At 36.0% G+C, this 27683-nt stretch overlaps 1 protein-coding gene across 4 annotated transcripts in view; it reads left to right on the forward strand.

Annotated features, from left to right (window-relative positions):
• LOC140747920 (inactive dipeptidyl peptidase 10) overlaps nt 1–27683 on the forward strand; it is a 150059-nt gene that overhangs the window by 116510 nt on the left and 5866 nt on the right. For 2 of the 4 annotated variants that reach the window (XM_073080563.1, XM_073080565.1), the window contains 17 exons: nt 3743–4021; nt 6125–6228; nt 6652–6850; nt 13281–13355; nt 13475–13527; nt 15567–15778; nt 17455–17675; nt 18561–18664; nt 18906–19035; nt 19463–19703; nt 20395–20461; nt 20824–21135; nt 21615–21764; nt 22256–22441; nt 23571–23728; nt 24133–24338; nt 24811–25413. In XM_073080563.1, coding sequence (XP_072936664.1) covers nt 3905–4021; nt 6125–6228; nt 6652–6850; nt 13281–13355; nt 13475–13527; nt 15567–15778; nt 17455–17675; nt 18561–18664; nt 18906–19035; nt 19463–19703; nt 20395–20461; nt 20824–21135; nt 21615–21764; nt 22256–22441; nt 23571–23728; nt 24133–24338; nt 24811–24939 — 2664 coding nt within the window. In that variant the 5' untranslated portion in view covers nt 3743–3904 and the 3' untranslated portion in view covers nt 24940–25413. Of the gene's footprint in view, nt 1–3742; nt 4022–6124; nt 6229–6651; nt 6851–13280; nt 13356–13474; nt 13528–15566; nt 15779–17454; nt 17676–18560; nt 18665–18905; nt 19036–19462; nt 19704–20394; nt 20462–20819; nt 21136–21614; nt 21765–22255; nt 22442–23570; nt 23729–24132; nt 24339–24810; nt 25414–27683 lie in introns of those variants that run through there. The other 2 variants (XM_073080564.1, XM_073080566.1) reach the window with 2 other exon arrangements.

Genomic DNA, 27683 nt, shown 5'->3' on the forward strand with positions numbered 1-27683 from the left:
AGTCACTTCGTAAATAAATACTGTATCGTATTTACCTATTTATACCAAACATTTATTTTCATGAGACTATAATAATAGCTTAGTAACGAACGAAGATTATTACAGTAGTACAGCTCAATAAATTTTATGACCATATTGCAATAATAATATCCAAACAATAAACACCAAAAGTTCAATGGTCCGTAGCAAAACTTTATTCTTCCAGAAATATAGATGAAAAAATAATATGTTTCATTCATTGTTATTTTTACTTTCAACTTTCAAATTCATTTACCCGTCCGTATTCTCATTAATATTATTCGTTCTATTGTTACAAAGTATGAACACAGAAGTCATATCAAAGTCAAATTATCTTAACAACGAAGATGAAAACGATCAAGTTTTACGACGATGACGAACAATAATTACTTGAACCGAAGGCTTTCGTGGTAGATAAGAGGAATTAAATGATATGAGATTTAGAACATTTTATGAGAAATTGCCATCTCATCGTTTTATGGAAAATGTTTTAGCGATCCACCGCAGATTAGCGTAAGGATCGCCTTATGTTGAATTTAACCAATTTAATAGGGGATGAAGGGGATTTTATTAGTTTTAGTCGATGATCCCTCGGATACGGGGATAACTGATCGCGGTCCCAAGTTACTTTCATTAAGTTTAAAAGGTTATAATCAGGATATTGGTTTAAAAAAAAATTGACAATACTATAAAACATGCTCATTGTGTTCATTATTTTTGGTATGTAACATTATAGGTAAGGAACTATTTACACCACGTGCAGAAAATTACAGGTTCTCTTAAATTTTATATTAATGTTTTCAATACCTATTCAGTGAAATAGATAAAATATATTGTACCACCAATAGGCACAGGTGTATATCATGCAACAGACGCAAATATAGATGCGTAAGATTCAATCGGTTTACGACATCATAAAAATTTTCATCGTCATTCATGAAGAATAAACTGCTGTAGGCTCGACAATTGGATTTGACCCTGGCTTGTCGCCAGTTATATCAACTTACGCATAAACAATGACGGCTATCTGTAAATATACACAAAACGTCGAAAATAATTTAGGTAGTTTTTTACTAAATTATTATTGGAAGTTTTCCACCAGTTCCCTGATTTCAGTCAAATGTATTAACGTTTAGTATAAATACATTAAATAAGGAACAACAAACGGCAGTAGTCGTCCATAAATTCTAAACGACTGGACTATCCAAAATATTTAATAACCATCCATTTACTTTCGAAACACGTCCAACAACAGGATTTTATGAACAATGGCGCATGGAAATTCTACATCTGCAATGCAGCTAAATCATCTAAGCTCACATAAACAGGAATAAAACAAAAAACTGACCAGATTATCATGTAGGACTCTTTTAGGTAATATTTTTGTTGCCCACTACTTCCCAATGGCAATATTTCGAGTTCAGACGTATAATTTAGCTAAACAAGTTGAAGATTGAAGATTATGAGATTGTTGTAAAAGAAAAGGAAAAGGATAGGATAAAGTCCTGAATTTATCTTGGATATCTTCTTTAGTTAATTATAAACAATCCAGAAGAATAAACTGCTGAGAAAAACAAAACTTAAATAAACCAAAATATCTGAAACGTATTAAATAATTTACAAATAGTTAATAATGTCGTTACTACAAAAGAAATGTTCACTTTTTAGTGATGTTTATGCAAATTTTCATTAAGAGAGACATTTTTTCAAATTTCATTCAGTTTGTATTATGCAAATAAAATGAACACGTCTATCGTAAAGGCATGTAAATTTAATAAAGCCCTCCTTTACAGTCTTAAATGTTAATTTCCGACCAGCACCTCCATTGTCGACATTAAACTAGCTTACTTGCATTCTGACTGAATTGAATTCCAAATCAGTGTGAAAAATGCTAAAGTGTGCCAACGTTTGTGGCCTAGATGAAATCCGTAAAAGCCTTCTCTCATCTCTCCTCAGCTAACTACAATTAACACTCTCTGGTCTACTCGTTTCAAAAAAAAGGAATGTGTGTCAGCAAGATTCTTGCCAAATTCACACAATTTTCTCTTTTCGCTACTCGGCTCACGGGCATAGTGCCCAAATCGTAATGCATAGTCCTCACTAGAGAAACTATTGTTTATTTATTTGTCTTGTCGGTCTATTATGTTTTACGGTTAAATAATAACTGGTTGAACTATATATGTTAGTAATAAAAGCGATCAATCTCAAAATCGCATCGGGAAAGCAGTTAGAATAAGTTTTACAGAGTCGTAAAGTAGGCGTCCCGGGTCGGACGAATGTATAAACTGGGCGTTGACGCTCGAGTGTTGGACGAGCTCCAACGTCCCGTATCCTATCGGCACAGGACGAATGCAAAATTACTTGGGTATACCGTTATACCAAAATATGTGAATATATATGATTTAAGTTATGACAAAGCCATAATATACGGGTGAAAATTAAGTAGATAAAAACATTTATTCAATGAAGATTTTGAGCGTATCTACGATCAATTTAATGAAGAAAAGAGCGCATTTAGCTAGTAGTACAATGTTACGTGAGCTTCTATGAGGAAAAGAAAAAGGTTTAACTTCTGACAAAAAACACATATTTGCTCAATCTCGATAGGCTAACTTCAAACGAACTCTACACTCACCGATCGATGCTCGGCAAATAAATCCAAAAAGTGCTACACCAACTTTAAAGCTACAAAGTAGAAACGTGCGATAGCAAGATCCTGACATACGAGTAGCATGTGTAGGTACTAAATGTTTCTTCCTGCTTTGAGATCAAGTGTCCAAAGGATTTACGGCAGTTCATCTTGCAGCAAAGCAATATTTCAGTACAGCTTGCAAGTTTCAACTACTAAATAACAACTGCACTTTGCTAAATCCTAAATCAGTCTGACCATTGAAACACACAAATGTATTTGTTATCTACGATTATGAAACTTCTTGCACAATACCGTTTATGTCAACTAACAGGTACAATTGCATGCGTTTACTGATTTGTATATTTTCTAACAATAATAAGTGTTGCTTTTGAATTTATTCTTCCATTTACTCGTTTAAATAAATGATACCTAACCTCAGACGGGAACCTTGTCTTATAATTAAATTTCCTGCGTCGAGTTTAAAGTTCGCACCGCAGTTTTATAGGCAAGACGAAACAATGCTTAATTATAACTGGATGCATTCGTTGGTCTTCCATGAGATTGAATGGAAAATTTAAGACCACTTTATTTCTAAGATTTTAAACAATGAAGAGTTAAATAAAGAAATAAACTAGGCTACAATATGTTTCGTGGTATTTTTGTAAACAAAATAATTAAATAAAATAAATCGAAAAGCTCTTGTATCTTTGTCGTCCATTAACACAAGTTTGTTGAAGGTGGTAGAACCGGCGGTAGAACGACTCCGGCGGCACCACCGCCACACCTATTTCTACCTAATAACAGCAGTGTTAGGCGCTGCTGTGTTCCGGTTTGAAGGGTGTGGTAAGGGAGACAGACTTTTCCGAGGCGTTCCAGCTTAGTCCTCAGGGGTAGCGGCGCATCTGTGGCCGACCTCAGGTAGGAATATCTAATCCTATCTGGGATTGATTACAGATGTCCATGGGCGGCAGTAGCCACTTACCATCAGGTGGGCTGCATGCTCGTCTGCTACTCTTATATTATAAAAAAAAAAGTGCTCGCTATGTTTTCCTAGGATTCTGAATATTGTACTAATGAACGTTATCGTTGCAGTGATGGGGCTGTACGCGCGAGTGCGACTCCGAGACGCGAGTGCAGGGTGCGGCGCGAGCGTTGCGTGCGCAGGCGCTGCGGGCGGCGTGTGCGGCGCGGGCGTGGGCGCGTAGCTCGGCGCGGTGGCGGGTGCGCGCGCGGCGGCGGCGGCGGCGGCGGCGCATGCACGCCACCGGCCACACGGACCGCTCGGGCGGCGGCGGCGGCGGCGGAGGCTCCTGGCGCCTCCCGCCCGACGAAACGCTGCAAGTCGCCGACCCCAAGTCCGCGAAGGAAGAGGTATTTACGATCTGTTAAAATTTACTCAGGTTTACCGAACTGATAGCCCAACTTATTCAACCCCGATGTCTTGAAGATATTAGATTACAGATTTTTTTTTGTTAAATCCAATGATTTTGAAAAGCATGTAACAGAGAAGTTTTAATGCATAATTTAATTTCAATGTATTGTTATTGTGTAATGTGTACACGGTAAAACCTAATAATATATGAAATTTCATCTCTACCTATAAATTTATGTCTATAAAAATTTGTAGTTTTATTATTGAGACTATAGCTCCTTACTTAGCCAAAATTTTTAATTTATGCGTAGATCATGGTTGCTTTCCTGATCTAATGAAACAAAGTAAGGTCATTCCTCTATTTAAGTCTGGTGACAACAAAGATCCTAGTAATTATAGACCAATTTCTGTTTTGCCTGTTTTTAGTAAAATATTTGAAAAACTAATACTTAATCAATTATTAGTACACTTTAATTTTTATAATTTATTCCATAATAAACAGTTCGGCTTCACCAAAGGTAGATCAACCGTTGATGCGGGTGTTGAATTAATGCGAAACATTTTTGACGCTTGGGAAGATGCGCAGGATACTATAGGTGTATTCTGTGATCTTTCTAAGGCATTTGATTGTGTAGAACATAAAACTCTCTTGTTAAAGTTGGAATATTATGGTATACGCGGTACGTCTCTAAAACTGCTTAGGTCTTATCTAGATAATAGAGTACAACGAGTTCAGGTTAAGGGACACAAATCGTTAGGTTCTGGTGTTAAAGTAGGCGTCCCACAAGGCTCTATTTTGGGGCCATTCTTGTTTTTGGTATACATTAATGATCTACCGTTTGTAATGCAGGACTTATCAAAGGTTGTGTTGTTTGCTGACGATACTTCCTTAATATTTAAAGTTAAAAGACAATCTAACGACGTGAGCGCTGTCAATAAAGCACTTGACATAATTCACAACTGGTTTAGCGCAAACAATCTTGTATTAAATAATAAAAAGACTAAATGTGTCCGATTTGCTCTGCCTAATGTTAAAAAGCTGACGATGAATGTTACCCTTAACAATGATCACTTAGAATTTGTAGATGAAACAGTTTTCTTAGGGATAAATTTAGATTCTAAACTACAATGGAGCCCTCAGATAGCAAAGTTATGTAGTAGACTTAGTTCGGCAGCCTATGCGGTAAAGAAGATAAGACATCTTACCGATATACCAACCGCTAGGCTTGTTTACTTTAGTTATTTTCATAGCATTATGTCTTACGGTATTCTGCTGTGGGGTAACGCTGCTAGCATAGATGTCATTTTTATACTCCAAAAACGTGCAATTAGAGCCATTTATAGTCTTCGCCCCCGTGAGTCCTTACGAGAACTGTTTAAATCTATAAATATTTTGACAGTGCCTAGTCAATATATTTATGAAAATATCTTATATGCTCGCAAAAATTATTCTTCTTTGGAAAAAAATTATAATAGGCACAGTCATAATACTAGAAATAAAGATAAATTGGCCATACCTCAATTTAGATTAAGCAAGGTGTGTAATTCTTTTATGGGGAACTGTATTCGTTTCTACAATAAAATACCAAAAGACATTATCGATCTATCCGAGAAAAGGTTTAAATCTACTATAAAATTAACTTTATGTAAAAAAGCTTATTATAATGTAAATCAGTATTTAAATGATAAATCCGTATGGTATGACAACTCCAGCTCCAACATCAAAAATTAATTATATGTACCACTTTGTAAAATTGTATATTATTTACTCTTTAAAAGATGCAAATATGCACACGTATGGAGTTTCTTGCGCCGCTTCTTCTCCATAGCGAAATACCTTCCGAAGCGGTGGTAGTTTGTTGACTTTCAAAAAGTATTCTATATGAATCAATTTTGAATAAATGAGATTTGAATTTGAATTTGAATTTACCATATTGCAATATGCGCTTGAACTAAAATTTTATTGAAGGCACCAAGTTTTATGTTTTTTTTTTGTGTAGCACCCTTAAAATCTATTTTCGTAATGATATTGATTAACTGAATATTTTTCTCTATAATTTTCTGTTAAATTATTGTTACTAACTCAGCTCCATTTCTTCAAGGACCTATATCCAGCGGATGGGCACAACTGGAGAAGCATCATATTTTCTTTGATGGTCATCAGTTTTGTGATAGCGGGTATTGTTACAGCCATTTATTTATTAGGGTAAGTGATATTTTCTACCTCCTTTCTCTAAAATTCATATTTGCGTTTAACGTCTAAATGGTCTTAAAAATATGCGGAAATTTGGTTCTCCTTTATTACCAAAGTCATTCTTATAATGACTTATTCTCTTCATCAATTAAATTTTCATTCATTAAATAACACCAAGTTAAGCATTAACGAATTTTACGAAATTTTTTGGATGCAATCAATTGCAAACCTGAATTGAGAAAACAATGACGCATGTTTGTCCGAAATTTATGGGCGTTCACAATTCGTCGTCGAATATTAACCGTAATTTTTGTATATATCTTAGCATATACCAAACTTAGGCATGATAGACGCCCGCTGATCACAAGTATTTTGGTGTAAATATCCATTTTCCGCTCATCATACATACTTACGGACAAGCACGAACATTCTCAGATATGTGGACGAGCTGCTATACTGGTCGGGTCGCCGCATGCGTCTGGACGAGTTCCTGCGCGGCGACCTGACGGGCGACCGGCTGCCCACCACGTGGGTGAGCGCGCACCAGCTCGTGTACCAGGCGGACGACGGCGGCCTGCTCGCGCTCGACACCTTCAACAACACGCTCTCTGTGCTCGTTACCAATCATACTCTCGTGAGTTTATATCTTTTTTTACATTTATTGCATCGAAAGTAACATTTCTTGGTAAAAGGTAAAAGATTGGACAGCTTGAAAGTTTATTGGAAAATAGTTTAAGACATTAGATTTTATACATAGCACTTAAACAAAGAATACATTATTATGTATAGTATAGGAAAAACTATAAAAATAATCCTTACAAAAAAAGAATGCATGTTGAACTTTTGTTTTGCGTTATATTCGTTGCCCTTCAAATAAAACTTTCTATAGATGTACCATAGTTATATTCACCTTTAAATTACAACAAATCAAGAACAATAACGCAGTAAGACAAATAAATGTAACAATATTATAAAAAATGGCGCGTGAATAATAATAAAAGCGGCCTCAGAATTAAATATTCCGGTCCATATCTATCTGCAAGACGCAGACAGTTTACGGTCCGCTATCAAACCGATACAGTCTTGTTAGATTTTATTACTTAGATGTAATTCAGACGGCGCGGTTTTTATAAATTTTGGACGCGCGATGAAATTCGAAAATAATTTGCGACCTACTTTAAATTATCGCGTAAATTTTCGTTTAAACGGAGCCCTGTCAAAGTTGGGGCTTGGAACAACGCAAATTCAATTTCCTCTCCTGAATTGGCTGTTACGCTTACATTTCTGACTATCCAGATAGAATAGGTAACCTCGAAGTATCTTCACATCCTGCAGAAGTCGAAATGTATTTACTAGTATTCTCTAAAATACTGTAAGTTGTGGTACTAACTGGTGGTTAAAGAAAATTCATGTAGTTTATGAAGCATACACTTTCTTGTTTAACTTAATTAGGTAGATTTTGGTTAGATCAAAAGCTTTAGATCGTAAACATTATTAAAAGTATTATTTTTGTGAATGAAAATTTAGAATAACTGAAGTAAGAAAACTTTTGACACATCCAAAGGAAAGACCATTTACTTGACAAATGAAGTACAGAACATTATGAAATTCAAACGCACACCTAACTCAAATAAAGGGTTCAGAAGTTATGATATTTCACTGAACGATCTTATCAAAAAGTTTCGACAGGTTACAAACTCCAAAGACTGATCAAACACAATTCAATTGAACGCTATTAGATCTATGCAAGGGATATAAAAGGAAATCTGTTACGTAAGCTCATCTTTTCATCCGTTATTACTGACAAGTTTAAAATCGTTCCGCCAGTATTTTTATTGTTTGATTTGAGAAATCGGTAGTAGTACACAACGCGATGATTTTATTGTTTTATAAAAAGAATAATAGTAGTAGACATTTTTAAGTTGTCTAAGTATCTAATTAAATCTAAAATACCTAAATATTTTTGTAAATAACGAAATTTAAAGTATTTTGGAAGGGTGTAATTTTCCAACAGTCTCAATAATTTCATAAATTTTGGCACCAGTCTAAATTTACATATCGAATCGCATCGTAAGCTGGTGTAAGAACATTATTGGTTTGAATTTAATCATACTCCTGCATGGTTATGCAACTGTATTGAATCGTATATATGACATGCAGATATTCAAGATCGGTAGGTTAATGACAACGTATTAAATTAAATGTAGCAAAAGAATGACATAACAAATTAAAGAACGATGATGAAAGAAATAAATATGAATGTTTTTCTAATAAGAAAATAAATATCTTAAATAACGTATGCAGTAAATTTAATATTCCATAAACATAAATTTGAGTTCGGAGAAAATATATAAAAATAAAATAAGATTGATTTGCTCGAGAGGCACCATAACGGTGTGTCGCTAGTACGTTTTAGGTACCTACTCAACTAAAGTTTGCTTAAAAGTTTTTTACCCACTTTAAGACTTAAAACCAACACCTATAAATACTTAAACCAATCTAACAAAGAAAATTGAATAATTATATTTTTTAACTATAAAATATTTTCCTTCTTCACTATATCTATAACTTATGACTCTCAGTATTGTGTTTATTTTGTTTGATACAAATCTACATTTGTATCAAACAAAATACTTCCTCTACTGGAACTACTGTCAGATGAATCATAAAACAAGGCCACATGCTCTTCATTCTATTTGATTAGTGCGAAAAACTTAATGAATAGTACATTACGATACGCGTGGCCAAAGTAGCCTATTTTTGCACGGCGTGAAGTTAGCGCCCGAGCGCAGCGAGGGTGCTAAACGCCGTGCAGATAATAGGCTACTTATGTCACAAGTATCGTATACTATTTTATAGCTCGGGTGACATAAACCCGCTTATACTTGTGAAGTAATATGAAAAATATGATAATTATTTTGAAACTTATAAATGATTGAAACTAAAAATTATGAACTAAAAAAGCAATAAAAATGTGACACAACCAAAACCATTGAAATTTGATGTGAAGAAGTCTTGATTTAGAAAATTTAGTAATTATTCTGCTCTTGTGATAAAGACAAATCTAACACCACACATACGTCGACATCTATCAAGCCATTTAGGCTACATACAGGCGTCTAGACCAATGACTTATAATGGGAACTCCACCTAAACGTATTAAAGAATATGTTTCTTCAAATGATAAGCAATCACATAATGTACTAATACATGACTAATATTAGTGATACAGTAGAAAATCGATTATCCGGACCTCAGTTATAAATGTTCGCGATTATTCGGATTGACAAACGTAAACAAGTAGCTTTGTAATAACCTTTGCAAATCAGCCACATTTTGTGTGACATGTGCATTTAAATTCCGGAAAGTCGCCAAATCGCAACTAAAAAGTTACTATAGAAAACAAAAACCCGATTGCTAAAAATGCCCGATTGCCTATGTTATCTCCACAATTTAGACGAATCCAACGACACGTCATATGTCAAAATTAGTGAAGTCGTTTGAGTTTGCCAAAGAATGAAAACTACATACGTAACAAACATATAGTCGAAAAACATTACCTGCCTAAATCGGTTTAGATAGCTTTTCTTCATAAACTCAATTATCCAAATTTTCGATAATCCGAATGGCACAAATACGACAACCAATAGGTCGCTTAGTCGAGATTCTACTGGAGTAGCATTATGGCTAATTTTGATAATCTATACTAATATTATAAAGCTGAAGAGTTTGTTTGTTTGAACGCGCTAATCTCAGGAACTACTGGTTCGAATTGAAAAATTCTTTTTGTATTGAATAGACCATTTATCGAGGAAGACTTTAGGCTATATAACATCACGCTGCAACTATTAGGAGCGAAGAAATAATGGAAAATGTGAAAAAAGCGGGAAAATTATTCATCCTTGAGAGCTTCCGTTGCGTGCGCTGCGAAAACGGTTCAAGATACCGAAAATATATGTATGAAAGATTATTCCTCTTGAAATGATCTAAAAAAATGTCCGCGACAGTATATGTCTATCTTTTAAGATTAACTCACTAGAACCGTTTTTATGGTAATCCAATTTAGTCTAAATTAATGCATTATTGCTCGAAAAATGTTAAAATAACGTTGTTTAGAGCCTTCTGCACCAACTTCTACACCTGCAGCCTGTGGGCCGCGTATAGTCTAAAGTCGTACGGCGCCCTCCGTGTCCAATATAACAATGCGTTCAGGGTGCTGATGAAGCTGCCCCGATTTTGTAGCGCGTCAGGGATGTTCGCAGAGGCGCGAGTCGACTGTTTTTATGCGACTATGCGCAAAAGATGTGGATCCCTTGTGCGCAGACTGCGGGGCGGTACCAACAGCATCCTGAACATGATTGAAAGCAGATTAGACTGCCGATACGTGGGTCATTGCTGTGCCATTTCTAATGGAAAGGCATAGCAATGATCTCACAATATGTTATACCATAAGTTTTAGATTAAGTACTAACATAGGATAAGTCTATAATGTAATACTAACACATATGAGTCCTGTGGCTTGAAATAAAAAAGTTATTATTATTATTATTATTATTATTATTATTATTTGTTAAGAGTTGTATCAACGTAATAATATTAATCTTTATCCAAATAAATGTGTTGTTGATTAAGAGTATTTAATTGTGAACAAAATTGTCTTTGACATCACTTAATTTCAATGAACATCTTAGAAGATATTACAATTTTAAAATAACACCGATATAAAATAATATATTTTTTTAATATATAAAATCGAAAAGATACTCACGTTCAAAACGTATTAATCAAGGTTTTGCCGAAACTACTGAAGCTAGAATCATGAAATTTAGACTATAGATTTTTTTATATTCCACCGTTAAGGGGGTTAAATAGGGGTTGAAAGTTAGTATGAAAGTCCGTCAATTTTAAACCAAAATCGCTGAAAATTCATATTTACCTTTCCGATTTAAAATAATAAAAATCTAATGCAAAAGTTTTTCCAAAATCAACCCTTAAGGTGGTTAAATAGGGGTTGACAGCTTATTCTAAAATTTGCCATTTTGGAAGCCAGCACTATCAAAGTTAGCCATTCCCAAAGGGTTAGATATAGGAGAACTTTAATTCTACCGTTTATGAAAAATCAACCCCTATGTGGGTTAAATAAGGGTTGTAAGTTTGTATGAAAGTCCCCCAGTTTTGATGTAAACTCTATGAAAATCGGTATTTGGGTTTTCAGTACAAAATAATTAAACACCTATTTCATCATTTTTGGAAAATCATCTCTTAGGGTCGTTAAATGGGGGTTGGAATTTTATTTCAAACTCCGTTAATTTGGAAGCAGGGACTGGAAAAAATTGCTCTCTGGTTGGAAATAATAGAACTTTTTTAACACCGTTTATGGAAAATCTAATCTTAAGAGGGTAAAATAGGGTTAGAAACTTTGTTTCGAAGTCCGCAGATTTTGAAGCAAAGTCTATGTAATTTATTGTATTCGGCTTTCTGATTGAAAATAACAGGACACCTATTTAACCGTTTTTGGAAAATGAACCCTTATCGTTGTTTAATAGGGGATGAAACTTTATTTAAAAAAACAGTAAATTTGGAAGCAAGAACTGTAAAAATTTTTGGCCTTCTGGTTGTAATAATATAATAATAATTTCTCGGTTTTGGAAAATTAACCCTTAAGGTTGAGGTAAGGTTGAAGAAAATAGAGGTTGGAACTTTGTTTAAAATCCGTTAATTTAGAAGGAAGCACTATGAAAATTATCATTAGACATAATGAAGTATCTGAGTCACTGTTTTTTTAGATCAACCCTTAAGACGGCTATAATAGGGTGTATGCAGTATGCCTTTCTGTTCAGACACCTGTTTCAGCATTTTTAGCTACTCAACAATCAACCCCATTACGGTACTCTAAGTAAAGGAAGTTTCCTTAAAAACCGTTATTGAATTTATACGTCTTTTGGAGTGTTTAGATAAAAGTACAGACTGCAGAAACTGACTACATCACAACCACTTTGGATACATTGCTTGCTGATATTTTGTCCCTGCCGTGGGGTATAGTTGTGGTTATGCGTGGATTAGTGATGGTGATGCGGTAGACACATTGACCTTGGATAATTTTTTTGGGGTAGAACAGGGCTACAGTATCCCTTTGCTAACGTAAGAGACTAAAGGGGGACTTCTGGGGTTGCGGAAAGAACCACTGTATGTGAGGCCGCATACCTTATGCTAAACTCCAAAAGTTGTTGAATACGGTTGGCACCCAACAGTTACCATAGGGTTCCCATGTATACGTTATGGGTCGTTATGATTTTTGCATAGTGGTTAGGTACTTTATAGGTCAGAGAATAACATGGACGGTTCCTATGGAATAGTCTAAATAATAATTATTGTATCTTACATGAATCTTACAAGAAAATATAAGTATTTTAAAGAAGTTTTATTACAGTCCACTTATTAGAGTTTTAGTGTATGTTTCTGTTGAAAGCTTGACCAATTTAGGTACACAGTGACGAAAAAAATGTATTCCTATTTAAGATCATTTAATTAATAAAATAAAAATATTAATGTTACTTTATCGTTAAAATTGTTAAAGGTACAAATTTACAATTACAGTTATTTGTATGTCATAACATATTTTTTACGCGAGCGAAGCCGCGGGTTCCGCTAGTTATTCCTAATTTAAATATCTCCTACTATAGTGTGTAGCCAAAATACACAGTCAAAACAAACAATAAAACTTGATAAAGCCCAACAGTTAGTCTTATAATGATGCTATTGCTTAGTATAAACACAATGGCAAATACATTTATAAATACGTCCAAAATAAAATATTAGCATAATTATAGCTTTAAACAAAATACTCATTACTCACTTTTAAGTTTTAAATGGCATTTAAAAGTATGAAACGTTCATAGCGATGTTAATTTTTTACAACTGTGAGGGTAGTGTATTAATATTCGTACGGTGTAAAAATCGGCTACTTTGGACACAGAAATGCAAGGCTTAAAATGCGGGTTTAGGTCACAGAGTGCTATAAAATAATTAAGAGGCCAATTAGTATACTCCAAATTTGTCCACAGAGACAGCTAAATGTACGCGGATACCAGTGCTCGCCCAACTTGCGTTACGTACTGTTCCAACACAATATCAAGGAGGTACGTAGACATTGTCTCATAAAACTTTTAATTGATTTTTTTCCAAAATAAACAAGACGGTTGTTACAAACTTCGCCGCTCGGTCAAATAAAGATTGTAAAACTTTTATTATTTCACAGGTTTATCGACGGACATTTACAGCGCACTACACAGTTTATGACGTCACAAATGAGTAAGTTTCATGCATTATTCTTTCCAATGACATGATTGATAGAAATATCTTAGTCAGTACTTTTTACGACAATACTTTTCGCTATTTCCTCGATTTATCTTACAAAATTGGATCACGTATGCGAACAAGTACGCACGTCCGAATTCTCAACAGAAAATGCAACGAAGACAATAGACAACTCTCGATACAAAATGTGCAAAGGTGCAAATGTATTTTCAAAATAAATTGCCAGCAATGTAAAACAGTTTAATAGGAAAAAATACAGTAAGTAGATTGAATTTTAACTTCACGGTTAGGAATTATACATAGGGGTAAATTTGGCTGTGTAACATCTTACGCAAATCACGATAAGTTCAAATTAAAATTATTATTATAAGAAGGTAGCACTATACTATTTCTATACAGTTCACTTTCAGTTCAGATTCAGTTTCAGGTTCAGGTTACTTTACTATCTCTATACGGTTAGTTATTTTTCTATTTCTCACTGCTAGCCCCGGTGTAGTCTCCAGCCAAGCAGACATCTAAATGATACATTTATATCCCCTGACTCTGGAATCTGGATGTTTATCTTTTGTTATATGACTATATTGATGAAGCATTTATGTCAAATCTTAGAATAGGATAGACTTAGTTCAAATGATGCTCCCTTTTAAAAAGCAAATGATGCGAAAAGCAAACGAAAACTTTTCGTGCACTGCGCCAAGGTAAAATGTGAGCCTGCAGATGTCCGTGAGTTACGGTACAGATTTATGGGTTTCGGACTTCTAGTGTTGAGTCCTCTACAAAATTCAACTTTCTAGAATAACTTTATTTTCTTCCTCTCACATCTACGAACTCGTAAGTGCACGAAAATATTATGGTTCATCGTCCAATTCCGTATAAAAGTCCTTCAGCGTTCAACTGCATACCCTTTAAATGGCAATTTAAAAGCTATATCTAGAGTAGCACATTTTCAAATCATATCTTCTTTGTGAGTATCTTTTTCCTGTCGTCTCGGGGGTGAAGGAATCGATATAACGAAAACGTGAATGCGATTTCCAATTTATTTTAAATTTTGTGACTGGAATTTGAATGCGCTTCGAAATCGGTTCTCAACACGTTTAAGATCAAAGTTATGTATTTTTTACGACTTCACGAATTTCCGATAGATATACTATTTTGAATAGTATTAGCTATTAACGGAAAAGTCAAATTAAGTTAGCGTTTTCCGAATTATTTCAACTCTATATTATAATATAAATAATATATTTTCAAACACTAAAAAAGCTTTTACCATTATTAATCAATGGGTTTGAATACAGAACTTGACAAAGGAATCTGTTGTTAAGTGGTCATTGGAGTTCATGAACGTCGGTAATCGACCACAAACAATATTGGAATTGTAACTGAGGTTGGCCACAAATACGTTATCCCTGAGGATTAAATTGGAATAATTCGTGTCAGTACTCTCTGTCATACCACATCTTTCAAGCTAGAGTAGGTAAAGCAATGCTTAACATCGATATAAGCATAACTTTATAAGATGGAGATAGGTGTAGCGGTTTTGCCGTATATTTAAACTATAAATTTTATAACCTTCAACATAATATCTTGTGCTTATAAGAATATGAGGAATATAAGAGAAAAAAATAGAAAATTGACAGACAATCATTTTCTTTACTGTTTTCTCGTTTACAAAGTTAAGATATTCGCCGAGCACAGCATATATGCGAATAAGTGTAACCTACTGGAATGTATTTGGTAGTCGTTATGACAGTTTTCAGTCGTTTTTCAGTGTGAATTCAAATGATTATGAGTTTGTACCCGTGCACGGTGTTTACATAATCGTCATTATTTGGCGAGTTATTCAGCGCATTGTTCGCGAATATTAATTCAATGTGATCCATTATTCAATTTATATATTGTATTTATTTTTTAATACGACAGTAGCCAGTACACATGATGGTAAATAACCACTGTCACAGATAGAATAAGACTCCCACCTACTCAGGCTTACGTCAGAACGCCTCTGATAAGTCCCTCAATATTGTGGTACACAGCCACCACATCCCGCTGTTCGGCGAGGGCCAGAGCAGCTGGGAGTGGCAGCACGCGGCGTGGCTGGGCGGCGACGGCGCGCTGCTGCTGGCGGCGGACAGCGAGGTGCTCGCGCGACCCGGTCCGCCCGCGCGCCGCGCGCCGCTGCTGCGACTCACCACTGATTCTGTGCCCGGCAGCGTGTATAACGGTGTCTCTGATTGGTTGTATCAAGGTTGGTGTCGTTTTATATTGTAACTATGATTGTTAAGCCCGCTCCATATTCTCGCCAGAATTGGTATTCTCTTATTCTGGCGAGCCAAAATGCGAGAAAAACCTGATTCGTATCGGCTCCACATTCTCGTTTCTCGTGCTTTTCTTGCGTGAATGTGGAGCGGGCTTAATGGAGACTCTGTTTGAGTGCATCAAGGTTCATGCCGTTTTATATGACTTAATTAGATACACTCTAAATTGGTTGTAGGTAATGAAGTCTCAGTTTGTTTGTATCAGATTTAGTTAGTTTCAATGATACGTATGCTATTAATGCTGTCGGTTTGTGATTTATCGTCAATATCAAAGTTCGTAACTTAATTGTAATCAAATACACTCATTATATTAATTGAGTGTCAATATCAAATGATGACTAATACACTCTATTACACGCTCGTACCTTATGTCATATTTTATGTTATGAGGGACTAGAACACACCCAAATCACACACACCGAGACTTAGAATAGATGTTTTGTTGAAATTAAATAAATTCAAAATATATGTATTTATTACGTATTTCAATAGTTCTATTTTTAAGCTATTGCATAGCTTCTATCGCGGGCCTTGAGCGTGGAGACCGAATCCAGAAATTCCGTAACGAAAAAAACCTAACACCCCCCACTCCGACCGGCACAGCGGTGATACTTTTTAGTAGCGATCTGTGCGCCCCGGGGCACACGCCAGTTAATGACTTTTTGAAATATCACGCTTGCAATTTGCATAAGTTGATAAAAAATGCTATGCAATAGCTTTACCGCAGCAGTCTCCGAGTGCCACACGTATTTTTATTTATTTATTTATCATCTTCACTATGTTAATAAGCAATTGTGATTGACTCTCTATTGTGAGAAAATATATTGTAAACAATAATCCAACAAAAACTGTATTTTTCTGGTTTATGATAGCAACATGCTATTACAAGTCCAAAAAATAACTGAACATTTCCCTTAATTCAGAATAATTAATGTAAATTATAGGTGATGGTGAAACATAATGTGTGTCAACAGAAGCCATTTAGCCTAAGTAAATCAATTAGTTAACGCGTTCCACCGCCATACTACTCGCATACAGTCAGGTGCCGCTAATAGCTCACTAAGTACATTGGCGTGTTTTTGTCCACTGAATTTGAACTTTAATATTACTTACATACCTATTTTATATTATTTTTTGCTATTAAACTAAACATTAATACATCTAAAGTAGAACGTGTATTTCATAAATTCATTATACTTAATTACGAGTATGTATTTTTTTTACTAATGGTCTTATGTTCGTATGGAACCGAAAGAATAATAAGTAACAGGACACTATGTCACGTAAAACCCATGTCGCTATTACCAAGCTTTACAGCAAACTCCATATTTTTCGCCATATTCTTGAATAGTTGATTTACTTCATGTTTTTTTATTTTGTTCATTGATCCAAATCTAAACAGACAATTTTTCGAAAAATATAATCTTGGCAAATAGTTATAATTTTATTATATAAAAATTATCAATTTTGTGAAAAAATCATCACTTATCAAAAATCTACAATTTAGTCAAGAAATTATACATTTGTTAGCAAGATATTATTTTATCAGGCATTTATAACTTTGCCAACAAATCACAATTTTGTCAAAAACTAATTGTATTCACAGAGGAGGTGACAAAAGTGTCACATTCGACGTGGGGCTCGCTGGACGGCACGCTGGTGATGTACGTGCAGTACGACGACAGCGCGGTGTCGGAGCTGCGCTTCCCGCGCATCTCGGAGGGCATCGGCGGTGCGGGCGCCGCGCGCGCCGGCTTCCTGCTGCCCACGCTCAACAACACCATGCCCACTGTGTTCCCTGACCACATCACTGTGCGGTACCCCACGGTCAGTCACGATATTTGTCTCTAGTATAGTCCGTGCCAGACTTCTTTATCAAAATCAGCCCGCTAACTCCTTTCAGCATTTTCCGCTAATCCTTATAGTTTAGGATTTGGCCCTGAAGGCACATTTTAAAAATTCACCCTGTATACCTACTCATATATGAATTCGTAATAAAGCTAAAAGTAACGAAACAGTAAACCTACGTATTCATTGACACCGTGAGATTTATGAGTGAAATATTCATCGGCCAATCGACATCTGTGCTATAGCTAGGGTTTACAAATATTATAAATGGAAATTTATTTTCACGAACACCCGTATTATCAGTACGATATGAAGAAAAGTTGAATATAAACGGTAAATAACAACACATGGGTAACTGCGTAACACACGGTAATTAAGAAAGCGGCTGGCAACGTCTGAACAAATACTAAGAGTGCCATGATATATTTTAAATATGTTTATTATCTATAAACGTAAACCCATTTTTTATAAAAATATTTTCCCAACAATCAATAGGCATATTATGTACAATATCCCTATAATGTTTGGTCATGTTCGCAACCCTACAACTGTTACTGTGTTCCGTGCCATCACTTGTTGCGACATTGTAATCAAAATTTAGATGGACATTTGAATTGAGTTGCAGATGTCGTACAGGTCAAACTTATCATCACCTATTGTTATATAATCTTCATGTATGTATATATCATCATATATAAAACTGTATGTTTCAAAAGCCAAATATACATGAAATCCCCCTTAGCATAGGCGAACAAAAAGCTACCTATACCTATATATTGATAAAAGACAGTATTTCGTAAGTTCTTATTTTAGATTCAAAATAAGATCTAAGTACTTTTATTTTACACAAGCTATTGTTTTCAGCCCGGGAGTTCGATACCAAAAGTGAAGCTGTCGATAGTAGGAGTGAAGAACACAACCTCGCCGCCGAGATGGGAAGTCAAGCCCCCGAGTACTTTAGATGGAATGTGCGTATTATGATACATAAAAATAGAAACATAATATTTTGAATGAAATGAATAAATAAGTAGCTATGAAATGTCAAAAGGTGAATAAAAAAATTATTGACTCATAATGTGGTCTTAGAAATATTTGTATTCACACTTTGCAATACTTACCATATTTTCTATTCTTTATATTATTACTGAGGCGTTGCCTAAATTGTTGAATGTAAAAATTAATAACCTTCATCATTACTTCAATTTCCAGGGAATACTACCTCATATCAGCCCAGTGGGTGGGCACGGAGAATTCCCACGTAGGAGTAGTGTGGATGAACCGCGCGCAAAACCTGACCGTGTACAGCAGCTGTTATGCACCGAATTGGACCTGTACAGAGGTACGCTTTATTCTTAATCTGTATTTTATGTAATTAAACAAATTTAGTGCAAAAGTGTGATTGTCTGGGTTGCCCTTGCATTAGTAAAAAAAATATTTGTGCATTGTAATTATGGGGCATTTTTAAGAGGTGGCAAAATTGTTAAGTAGGAGGAGGACCTTATTTCGCCAAACTATTCATATAAGAAACGCAAATTGCACATTCGCTCCGGGAGGTGCGAACTCAGGTTTATGACATTTCCTTAGAATTCATATAAGATTCCCTTAATGAAGCTATAGTTAGGCCCATGTCTTAGATGCAACCGTCATAAATTTTTAATGCTAGGCACAGATATATCTCTCTCTCTGCATTATACAAGGGAGTGTGGAAGATTCTTCCATACGTTAAATTCAAAATACTCTCAACATGTACAACAAAATCTCTCCAGACACACTCAGAGAAAGCGACAGACGAGCCATGGCTGGAGGTGCACCAGCGGCCGGTGTACTCAGCGGACGGCAGCGCGTTCCTGCTGCTGGCGGGCGTGCAGGAGGGCGGCGGCCAGCACTACACGCACATCAAGCACGTGGACGTGCTGCGCCAGCGCATGGCCGTGCTCTCCCACGGGAAGGTCGAGGTCGCAGAGATCCTCGCCTGGGACCAGGACAACCACTTAGTTTATTATTTAGGTCAGTTTTGTGACGCGTTTCTATCATAAAACACGAACGAACGAACAGTCCACGTGATGAAAGCAGACCATGCTGCCAATGGACATCTGTAATCAACCCCAGATAGACTTGAAATTCTACCTAAGGACGTCCCCAGATGCGTTACTACCTCAACTGTTGAAATAATAAAACTAAATTATTCTAATTTTAATTGTAAATTATATTGTTAAGCTCATGTTTTTATTTTGCTATCTTTATTATCTAGCTCTTGCCAATATTGACTGATCTATTAATGTCTCAAAACACACACAAAAATGTACATACATCCTTTTTTTTATTTAACTAAAGTATTCAAACTCTATTCAGTTAATTTAATCAAGGTTTGTGCAATCTTTAACACCTTAACCAACTTTAACTTAAATGAGCGACCATCTTGAACTTTTCAGAGGCGCAGCAATTCAGGAAGTTGTAACTCGTATGAGACAACGTCGGTAAAATGTACAGATTTTTCAATATATATTTATTCGATTCCTGCTTGAAAGAACAATATTTTATTATCGTGGTAGAAAAGTATACAATTGTATATTATTAAGTATTATGTCTATTTAAACATAGTCACAATTTACCAATAGTTCGGAATAATTCTTGTTGAGGGCTTAATTGAATCTTGTTTTCTATAGATTTTGATTATACGTTTCTCTTTTCGTTGAAGGTTTAGACAAAGAAAAGTTCATACCTAAACTGCATCCTGATATGGTCAAGGAAGCAAATCAAATTAAGTATTTCGATTGATTGCAGTTGAGTGTTCATTTTTTCGACTAGTGACTTTGCCTCGTTTTCACTAACCCATCTTTAGATACATTATTTATTATAACGCTAGGTTTGTTTAGATTCGATATTAAAAAAAATCAGCACGAAAATATATAAAGAGTGTCTATTTTTGTGTCCCTTTGATTGCATTTTCCTAATTTGTCCTTTTCTAGACTGCGAATGAGTACCTGAACTGTTCCTGTTGCGTCTACTATGTCTCCCCATCTTTTTCCGGAGAACCTTCATATTGCTTGCTATCCGAGTTAATTTACTTTGTCCTCTCAGCAAAACACATTCCAAATTGATGGCAAGTGGTTTAACCAACAGGTAGCGCAGACAGACCAGGCCAGCGTCAGGTATACGTAGTCCGGGACCCGGGCTACGGCGGCGGCAGCAACTCTGTGCGCGCGCGGGCCGAGCGCGAGGAGCCGCGCTGCCTGACGTGTGAGCTGGCGGTGTGGCCGGCGCGCCTGCACTACGCCAACTGCTCCTTCTGGCGCGCCTCCTTCTCCCCCGCCAAGCCCAAAGTGGGCATCACGCACTATGTGCTCGAGTGCGGCGGACCCGGACCGCCGCTGGCCGGTCTACATGACGCTAGGACGCATAAGTTAGAAAGAATATTGTATGACACGAGGCCTTATAGGTAAGTTTTAATAAGAATGTAACTTTATTCATTTCGTGTTATTTAAACAGTATCTACGTTTAATATTTTAATATGTCTGTCTTATCCCATACTGTCCCTTATTATGGTCTCACTTTCTTTTGGCATTCACACCTGGTCTTACGGCCGGTCTCAATAATCACAAAGCCCTCCCAAAGATAGATCAATAGTAAAAGTTAAAATTTCTATGTTGAATTATTGAAACAATAACAACTGTCATCATCTACTTTTGGTAGCTAATTTAACTTTTAGTTAAAGTTTAGTAGGTTATTGAGACCGGCCGTTAGACGATGGTCTTGAGATAAGACCCCTGTCTAATTTGACTTGAAATATTCACGACTACTTAAAGAATAAAGATTTGACCGTTCGGCACTTCTATTAGCAAACCATACTAATTTACCATACTTTATCGCTTTCCAACATGTGTCCTTGTCTTCATCATTTATGTTCACTTGTGACAGATCAGCGCGTCTCCGCGAGCTGGCGCTGCCGACGCGGCGCTCGTTCGACGTGCAGCTAGGCAGTGGCGGGCGCGCGCGCGTGCAGCTGCTGCTGCCGCCCTCCTGGCGCGAGGAGCTGCGCGACGCCGCCTTCCCCGTGCTCGTGCACGTGTACGTTGCAATTTATATACTTACAACTATAGGCCGCGTAAAACTGCTAGTCCGCCCCGAATATAGAGACGAGTCGTCACAATAGCTAATTGTAGATATTAGCGGTACGAAGACAGCGCGGGGACACTACTATATGACACTTGCTGAATAAGCCCCCCATAAAAGACTGTTTAGATATATTTGATTTGCTTGGATGTGGGTGTTGGTGACCATATTAGATATTACAGCGTTTGGAAGATGCTGCTGGCCGTCTCTTGAATTTAATTTCTTAATCGCCTATTCTATCTTACGATATGTGCTGAAAAGCTACCTTTCCTCGCAAACAATGAAAGAAATGGAGCTACCTAATAATGTTATTCTCGATTGTCATTACATATTTAACTTAGACCTAACTTGTAACAGTAAATTTTGCTATTCGAGACGACAAGCGCAACTTCAGACTGCAAGTAGCGCATTTAGCACATCAATGACAAACATGGTGGTTGTTGCAGCGACGGGCGACCAGGCAGCCAGCAGGTGACCGAGGAGTTCCTGGTGGACTGGGGCTCGTACATGTCGTCGCGCAACGACGTGGTGTACGTGAAGCTGGACGTGGCGGGCGCGCGCGGGCTGCCGCGGGCGCTGCTGCGCGGCCGGCTCGGTGGCGTCGAGGTCGCTGATCAGTTAGCTGTTATTAAGTGAGTTAGTTGTATTCGTAGATCTCCGGGAGATCTCCCTTTGCCAAAGTGGTGACCCCAGACAAGAACACGTCCCTTCTCGATGGTGGCAACCTCACTCCCTTGATGGACCGGGCCCTCACAGCACCAGTTCAGCTGTCTATCAGGTTCATCGCAGCGCTTGAAGACAATGCTTCCTGATCCTGATCCTAAGCAGGGGGTGATGTAGCGACTTCGCGCTACTCGTCAAGAGATGGCGCTGCTGAATCACGCTTTAAAATTTTCTAAACATCTTGCACAAACAAGCTCCGAACTGAGACTGTTGGAGCACGACCGCTCACTGGGCATGATCACCTAGCCCGGCAGGAGATCTATTTTTGCCAAAGTTGGAGGCCCCGGCGAGACATCGCTACATATTTAAATAAATATCTTGTCCAATTATCCAATTTACAATTTTATTATTCCCGCGCAAAATACAGTCTAACGTCAAGGCTAAGTTCTCTTTCTTTTTTATGCTAATACATACATCGTATAACGCATACAGCCAGTATCTATATAAATGGGCACTTATAATTATTATAGATATGATATATATAACTTCATGAAAATAATCACAAAATAATTAATGAAAATAATACTTTAAATAAAGAACTTGAATATGAATATATTTCTAACAGTTGTTAGTTTTGGTACCACGGACCCTTGAACAAAATTAGCGAAAAGCTAAGAGTAAGTGTTTTTGCAATCTCGAACCAAATTAAATATTATGAAATTATTCGAAGGTTATTACTCTTTTTGAATGATGCTACGCTTTCATAAGATTTTACTTTTGCCTTCTCTTAATTGCATGCCTTAAGGATTACCTTACAAATTATACCATAGGCTCCCGCAGAGCCAGTCGACGTTTTCTTAAAATTACGATTGAGCTGCAAATTATCAAATTTAATTTTCCCGTAAACCTCTATTTGGGGTCAGATTGATTGAGTCAAAACCTCAGCAAAAACAATGACAATATTTCATCGATATACTACTAATAAGCAATATTTTCATTCTGATAGTCTCATTTATGTCATTATTTTGTTTGTTACTTTTTGTCAATTTCTTTGGTTTATAACTATAGGAATTGAAAGAGATTTATTTCGTTTTTCAGGTATTTATTAGATACATTTAAGTTTTTGGATGTGACGAGAGTGGCGGTGTGGGGCTGGGGCTACGGCGGCTACGTCACGGCCATGCTGCTGGGCTCGCAACAATCTACCCTCAAGTGCGGGATCGCCGTTTCGCCTATTACTGATTGGTTATATTACAGTAAGAATCCTCTGTTTTTATTTTTCCTGATTCACACCTTACTTTGTGTTCAACACACATGATGTTTATTTTTTAGTATCTACCTTACATATTTTTAAATAATTGCCAAGTTTTATGTTTCTAGCGCTTAAAATAGTGTCTTGACCTTGATAGATTTGGCAAAGATTACGGCGTAGAAATTTGCGAGGACGATGTTGATGATAACAATAGTGAGGAAGATCACGATAATAACTATCATAATTATAATCATTATAATGGTGTCAGCAATGTTGATGACGATAGTTACGATAATGACACAATCATGATGTTGATGCTGACATAGACGACGACAAAACCAACATCAAGTAAAGTAGCGTATATAAAGGTGTGATATAAATATTAACGTTACCGATGCTTGTCACCAGATGCGGCATTCACGGAGCGTATCCTGGGCCAGCCGTCGGTGAACTACAAGGGCTACGTGGAGGCAGACGCATCTGGCCGCGCTCACCACGTACCCCCGCACGCGCTGTACCTGTTGCACGGCATGGCCGACCTCAGCGCGCCCTACCCGCACGCGCTGCAGCTGGCGCGCGCGCTCACCGACGCCGGCGTGCTCTTCCGGTACCAGGTACGCCGCGCACTGCACACTACACTCCGCACGCGCTGTACCTGCTGCACGGCATGGCCGACCTCAGCGCGCCCTACCCGCACGCGCTATCGATATTTTTATAATTTTATTGATAATTTTACATAATAACTTTCGCAGGCGCTGACTGTCACCATACGTGACGAAGTTATCAAAATATCAAGATTATCGCTATTTCAATATTTATGCCTGTTCGTTATTCACACACTTTAATTCCTTCATACAGCACTTCTGGACGCAGAGTGACACTGAACACGATGAATTTATCGATAGATATATCGGTATTATGTGTTGATCGATTTTGTAGGCCTTCGATATAAAAATCGATATTTATATCTTATTTACATACATATATTCGATTATCGATTTCACATACTTAATTCCCTCTACATAGCACCTGGATTCAATACGTGTGACTGAATAATTGATATTAAACGTAATCATTAACTTCCAGGCGTACGCTGACGAAGGGCACGACTTGAAGGGCGTCATAGAGCACGTGTACCGGTCGATGGAGGACTACCTGCGCGAGTGCCTGTCGCTGGACCCCGAGGACACCAAGCTGCCGCCGCCCGACAGATAAGGGCGCCTGCACCCAACTAATTATCAACAAATTATTCTTTGTAAATATGTACATGATATAGTGCTTTAAAACGTGTTCCCTTGTTTTACTCCCGACGTCGGGCGTGTGACTAATGCGAGAGCTACTTGTGATTAGTATAGAGGTTCGTGTCTTATGATAAAATCGGTCTGTACGACATGCATGAGTGTATTGTAATACGTACTTATTTATTAGACTAGGATAGTAAGTTTTACAGACTTAGATAGGCAAAACGCGGCGTGAAGCGTTTAGATTAATCGAATTGAACTCTTCCTCATTGATAAATTAACATTGCTTCAGCGACTATCGCCTCTACTATCGTAACTGTCTTTGCTAGTGCCTCGGAGACGATCGTTTGACTATTATAATATATGGAAAAAAAAGAAATCTTCTGCCGGCTCTACAAAAAAATGTGGTGTTTATCCAAAATCTCTAAAACTGCAAATAAAGTGGTATCATTGGAAAATGATAGGAGTGACTAGAAATTGTTTTGATTTTGTGAAATAATAAATTATTGCTATTAACCCTGTAGAAATATACTGATAAGAAGTTAATACGTTAGGTTTATAAAGAAATAAGAAGGTTCGTACTGCCTAAGGTCACAGACCCTGATAAACATGGACTTAGGTCGTAAAGGGCGTTGGAGATAATAATTAATTAGTACCGAACAATTGGGACTGTTTCAAGAAACAGCTGAAACCGTAACCTGAATCCACTGTTGTCGAAATGATTACGGCGTTCTCAATGGAATCATCTATGTATCCGGATAACTTCTATTTCTTATTTTGCTCTTCGATAATAATGCAAAATGTATTAAAGATTATCGAAATAACAAATAAATTAAATTACCATCCGGTAACTTCTCTCTCTTCTTGCTCTCATCAAAAATGTACTAATCTACTAGTGAAAACTATATTAAAATTACCGAAATTACAAAAGAATTAAATTATACAAACGCCATATGATCGTCTCGAGGCCTCTCTTGAAATTCTCTAACCAGAGTATAGATAGATAATAAACTAGAGATGATCGGACTATTTAAATATACTAGATAATTACAATGACATCTCTAGAACAATACGGCAAACAGTGCCGTTTAATACAAGATATGAGATACTCTGTGGACACATGGTGATCATACTAAACTTATTCATAGTGTTTCGAGCTTTCCCTTACGCTTTTACTATTCCTTTTTACTACCTCTATCTAAGATAATAAGCTTTCTATAACTCTACTTACAGTAATGAATTTACGAATCTTTTTCTAAAATTATCTATATATTTATGTTATTTTGTAAACGTTGAGATATTAAATTAAATATATTATCGATATCGATGTTGTTACTGAATTACAGAAATAATAAAGAGCTTATCGTTTAGGGAAACTAGGCCTTTTACAAAGTAGATGATTTGTTTTAAAATAATTTACAGATTTTTAAAATGTTATGTTTTATATAAATATAGTGCTGTTGAAATACCTCATGCGACAATGTATATAATAGACTTCTAATCGTAATTAAAGAAATACCGATGATCAGCATTGTATAGTAAATAATTGTAATGTTTAGAAATGAAGTGACCTTGATCATCCTTAACCTTAGCCGCTTTCGCTCCATCATTGTACGTTAAATATTCATAGTGTGATTTCTACGCGTGATTTCTACGTTTTTTCAGTCAAAATACAATTTTTATAGATAATCAATAATAAACAAGGATTTTCCTAGTTAGATCCACGATATTTAAAATATAGGTTTAGGTACGTACGTCTTTTTTAATATATATATATTATCTTCATTCAAATCAAGTAATAGACGACACCATTTTGAATGATCTTTAAATAAATGAATTGTAATTATAATTTATTTTTAAACTGTGTTTATTTTAATGAACGATATTATTTCAAGAATTTATTCGATTATAACATTTCAAAATTATTTCAAAAGTATCATACATAATACTAATATGTAATAATAATGCGGCATTAATTTAATAGTAAACATGATATAACCTTACTGATATATTCATATTCACAATAATTTTATCTATAAAAATATTTTTGATGAAAAAGTATTACAGTAGCAATCACGATGTCGGATCTCGTACTATTATATAACTATAAATAATTATGTACTTGTTTTTAATTCGATATACAAATTGAACGTTTTGAATAACCTCTACTTTTATTCTATTTAAAAAAATAATTAATGCGTATATACTGTCTTGAAATTAAATATCAACTTATTTTGTAATTTCATTTACTATGTTATTTTAAAACGATTCAGGTAATCATATTAAAAAGATTGAGACAAAATAAATATCTAATTCAACATCGACGTTTTAAAGTTTTCAAGATACCTATTGTGGGTTCATTATTGTAATTTGTGTATCAAATCAAAAATTATAGTATAGACTACATGGTGTACTTAGTTGTTAAGACAGTGTTGAATATTTATAATATCACCTCATTCTTATTAAGTTCAAAGTTCATAATTTATAATATACATCGTAAAGGTATGATAATATTAATAATGTTAGTTTTTTGCTAATATCGGAATAATGGACATTTATTGCTTCCGTTTTTTTCCTTTTTTGGGAATAATTTATATTTAAATACTTCTTCTACTACAATTTGATTACGTCAGAAATTAATGCAGAACATACAAACATTTCACACAAGCAGAATTAATTTGAGAAATCAAATTTAAAAATGCAAAATAAAGGTAATTT

Source organism: Epargyreus clarus, unplaced genomic scaffold (genome assembly GCF_041222505.1).
Source record: "Epargyreus clarus isolate Ecla_fem2 unplaced genomic scaffold, WU_Ecla_fem_2.2 ptg000015l, whole genome shotgun sequence".
Lineage (NCBI taxonomy): Eukaryota > Metazoa > Arthropoda > Insecta > Lepidoptera > Hesperiidae > Epargyreus > Epargyreus clarus.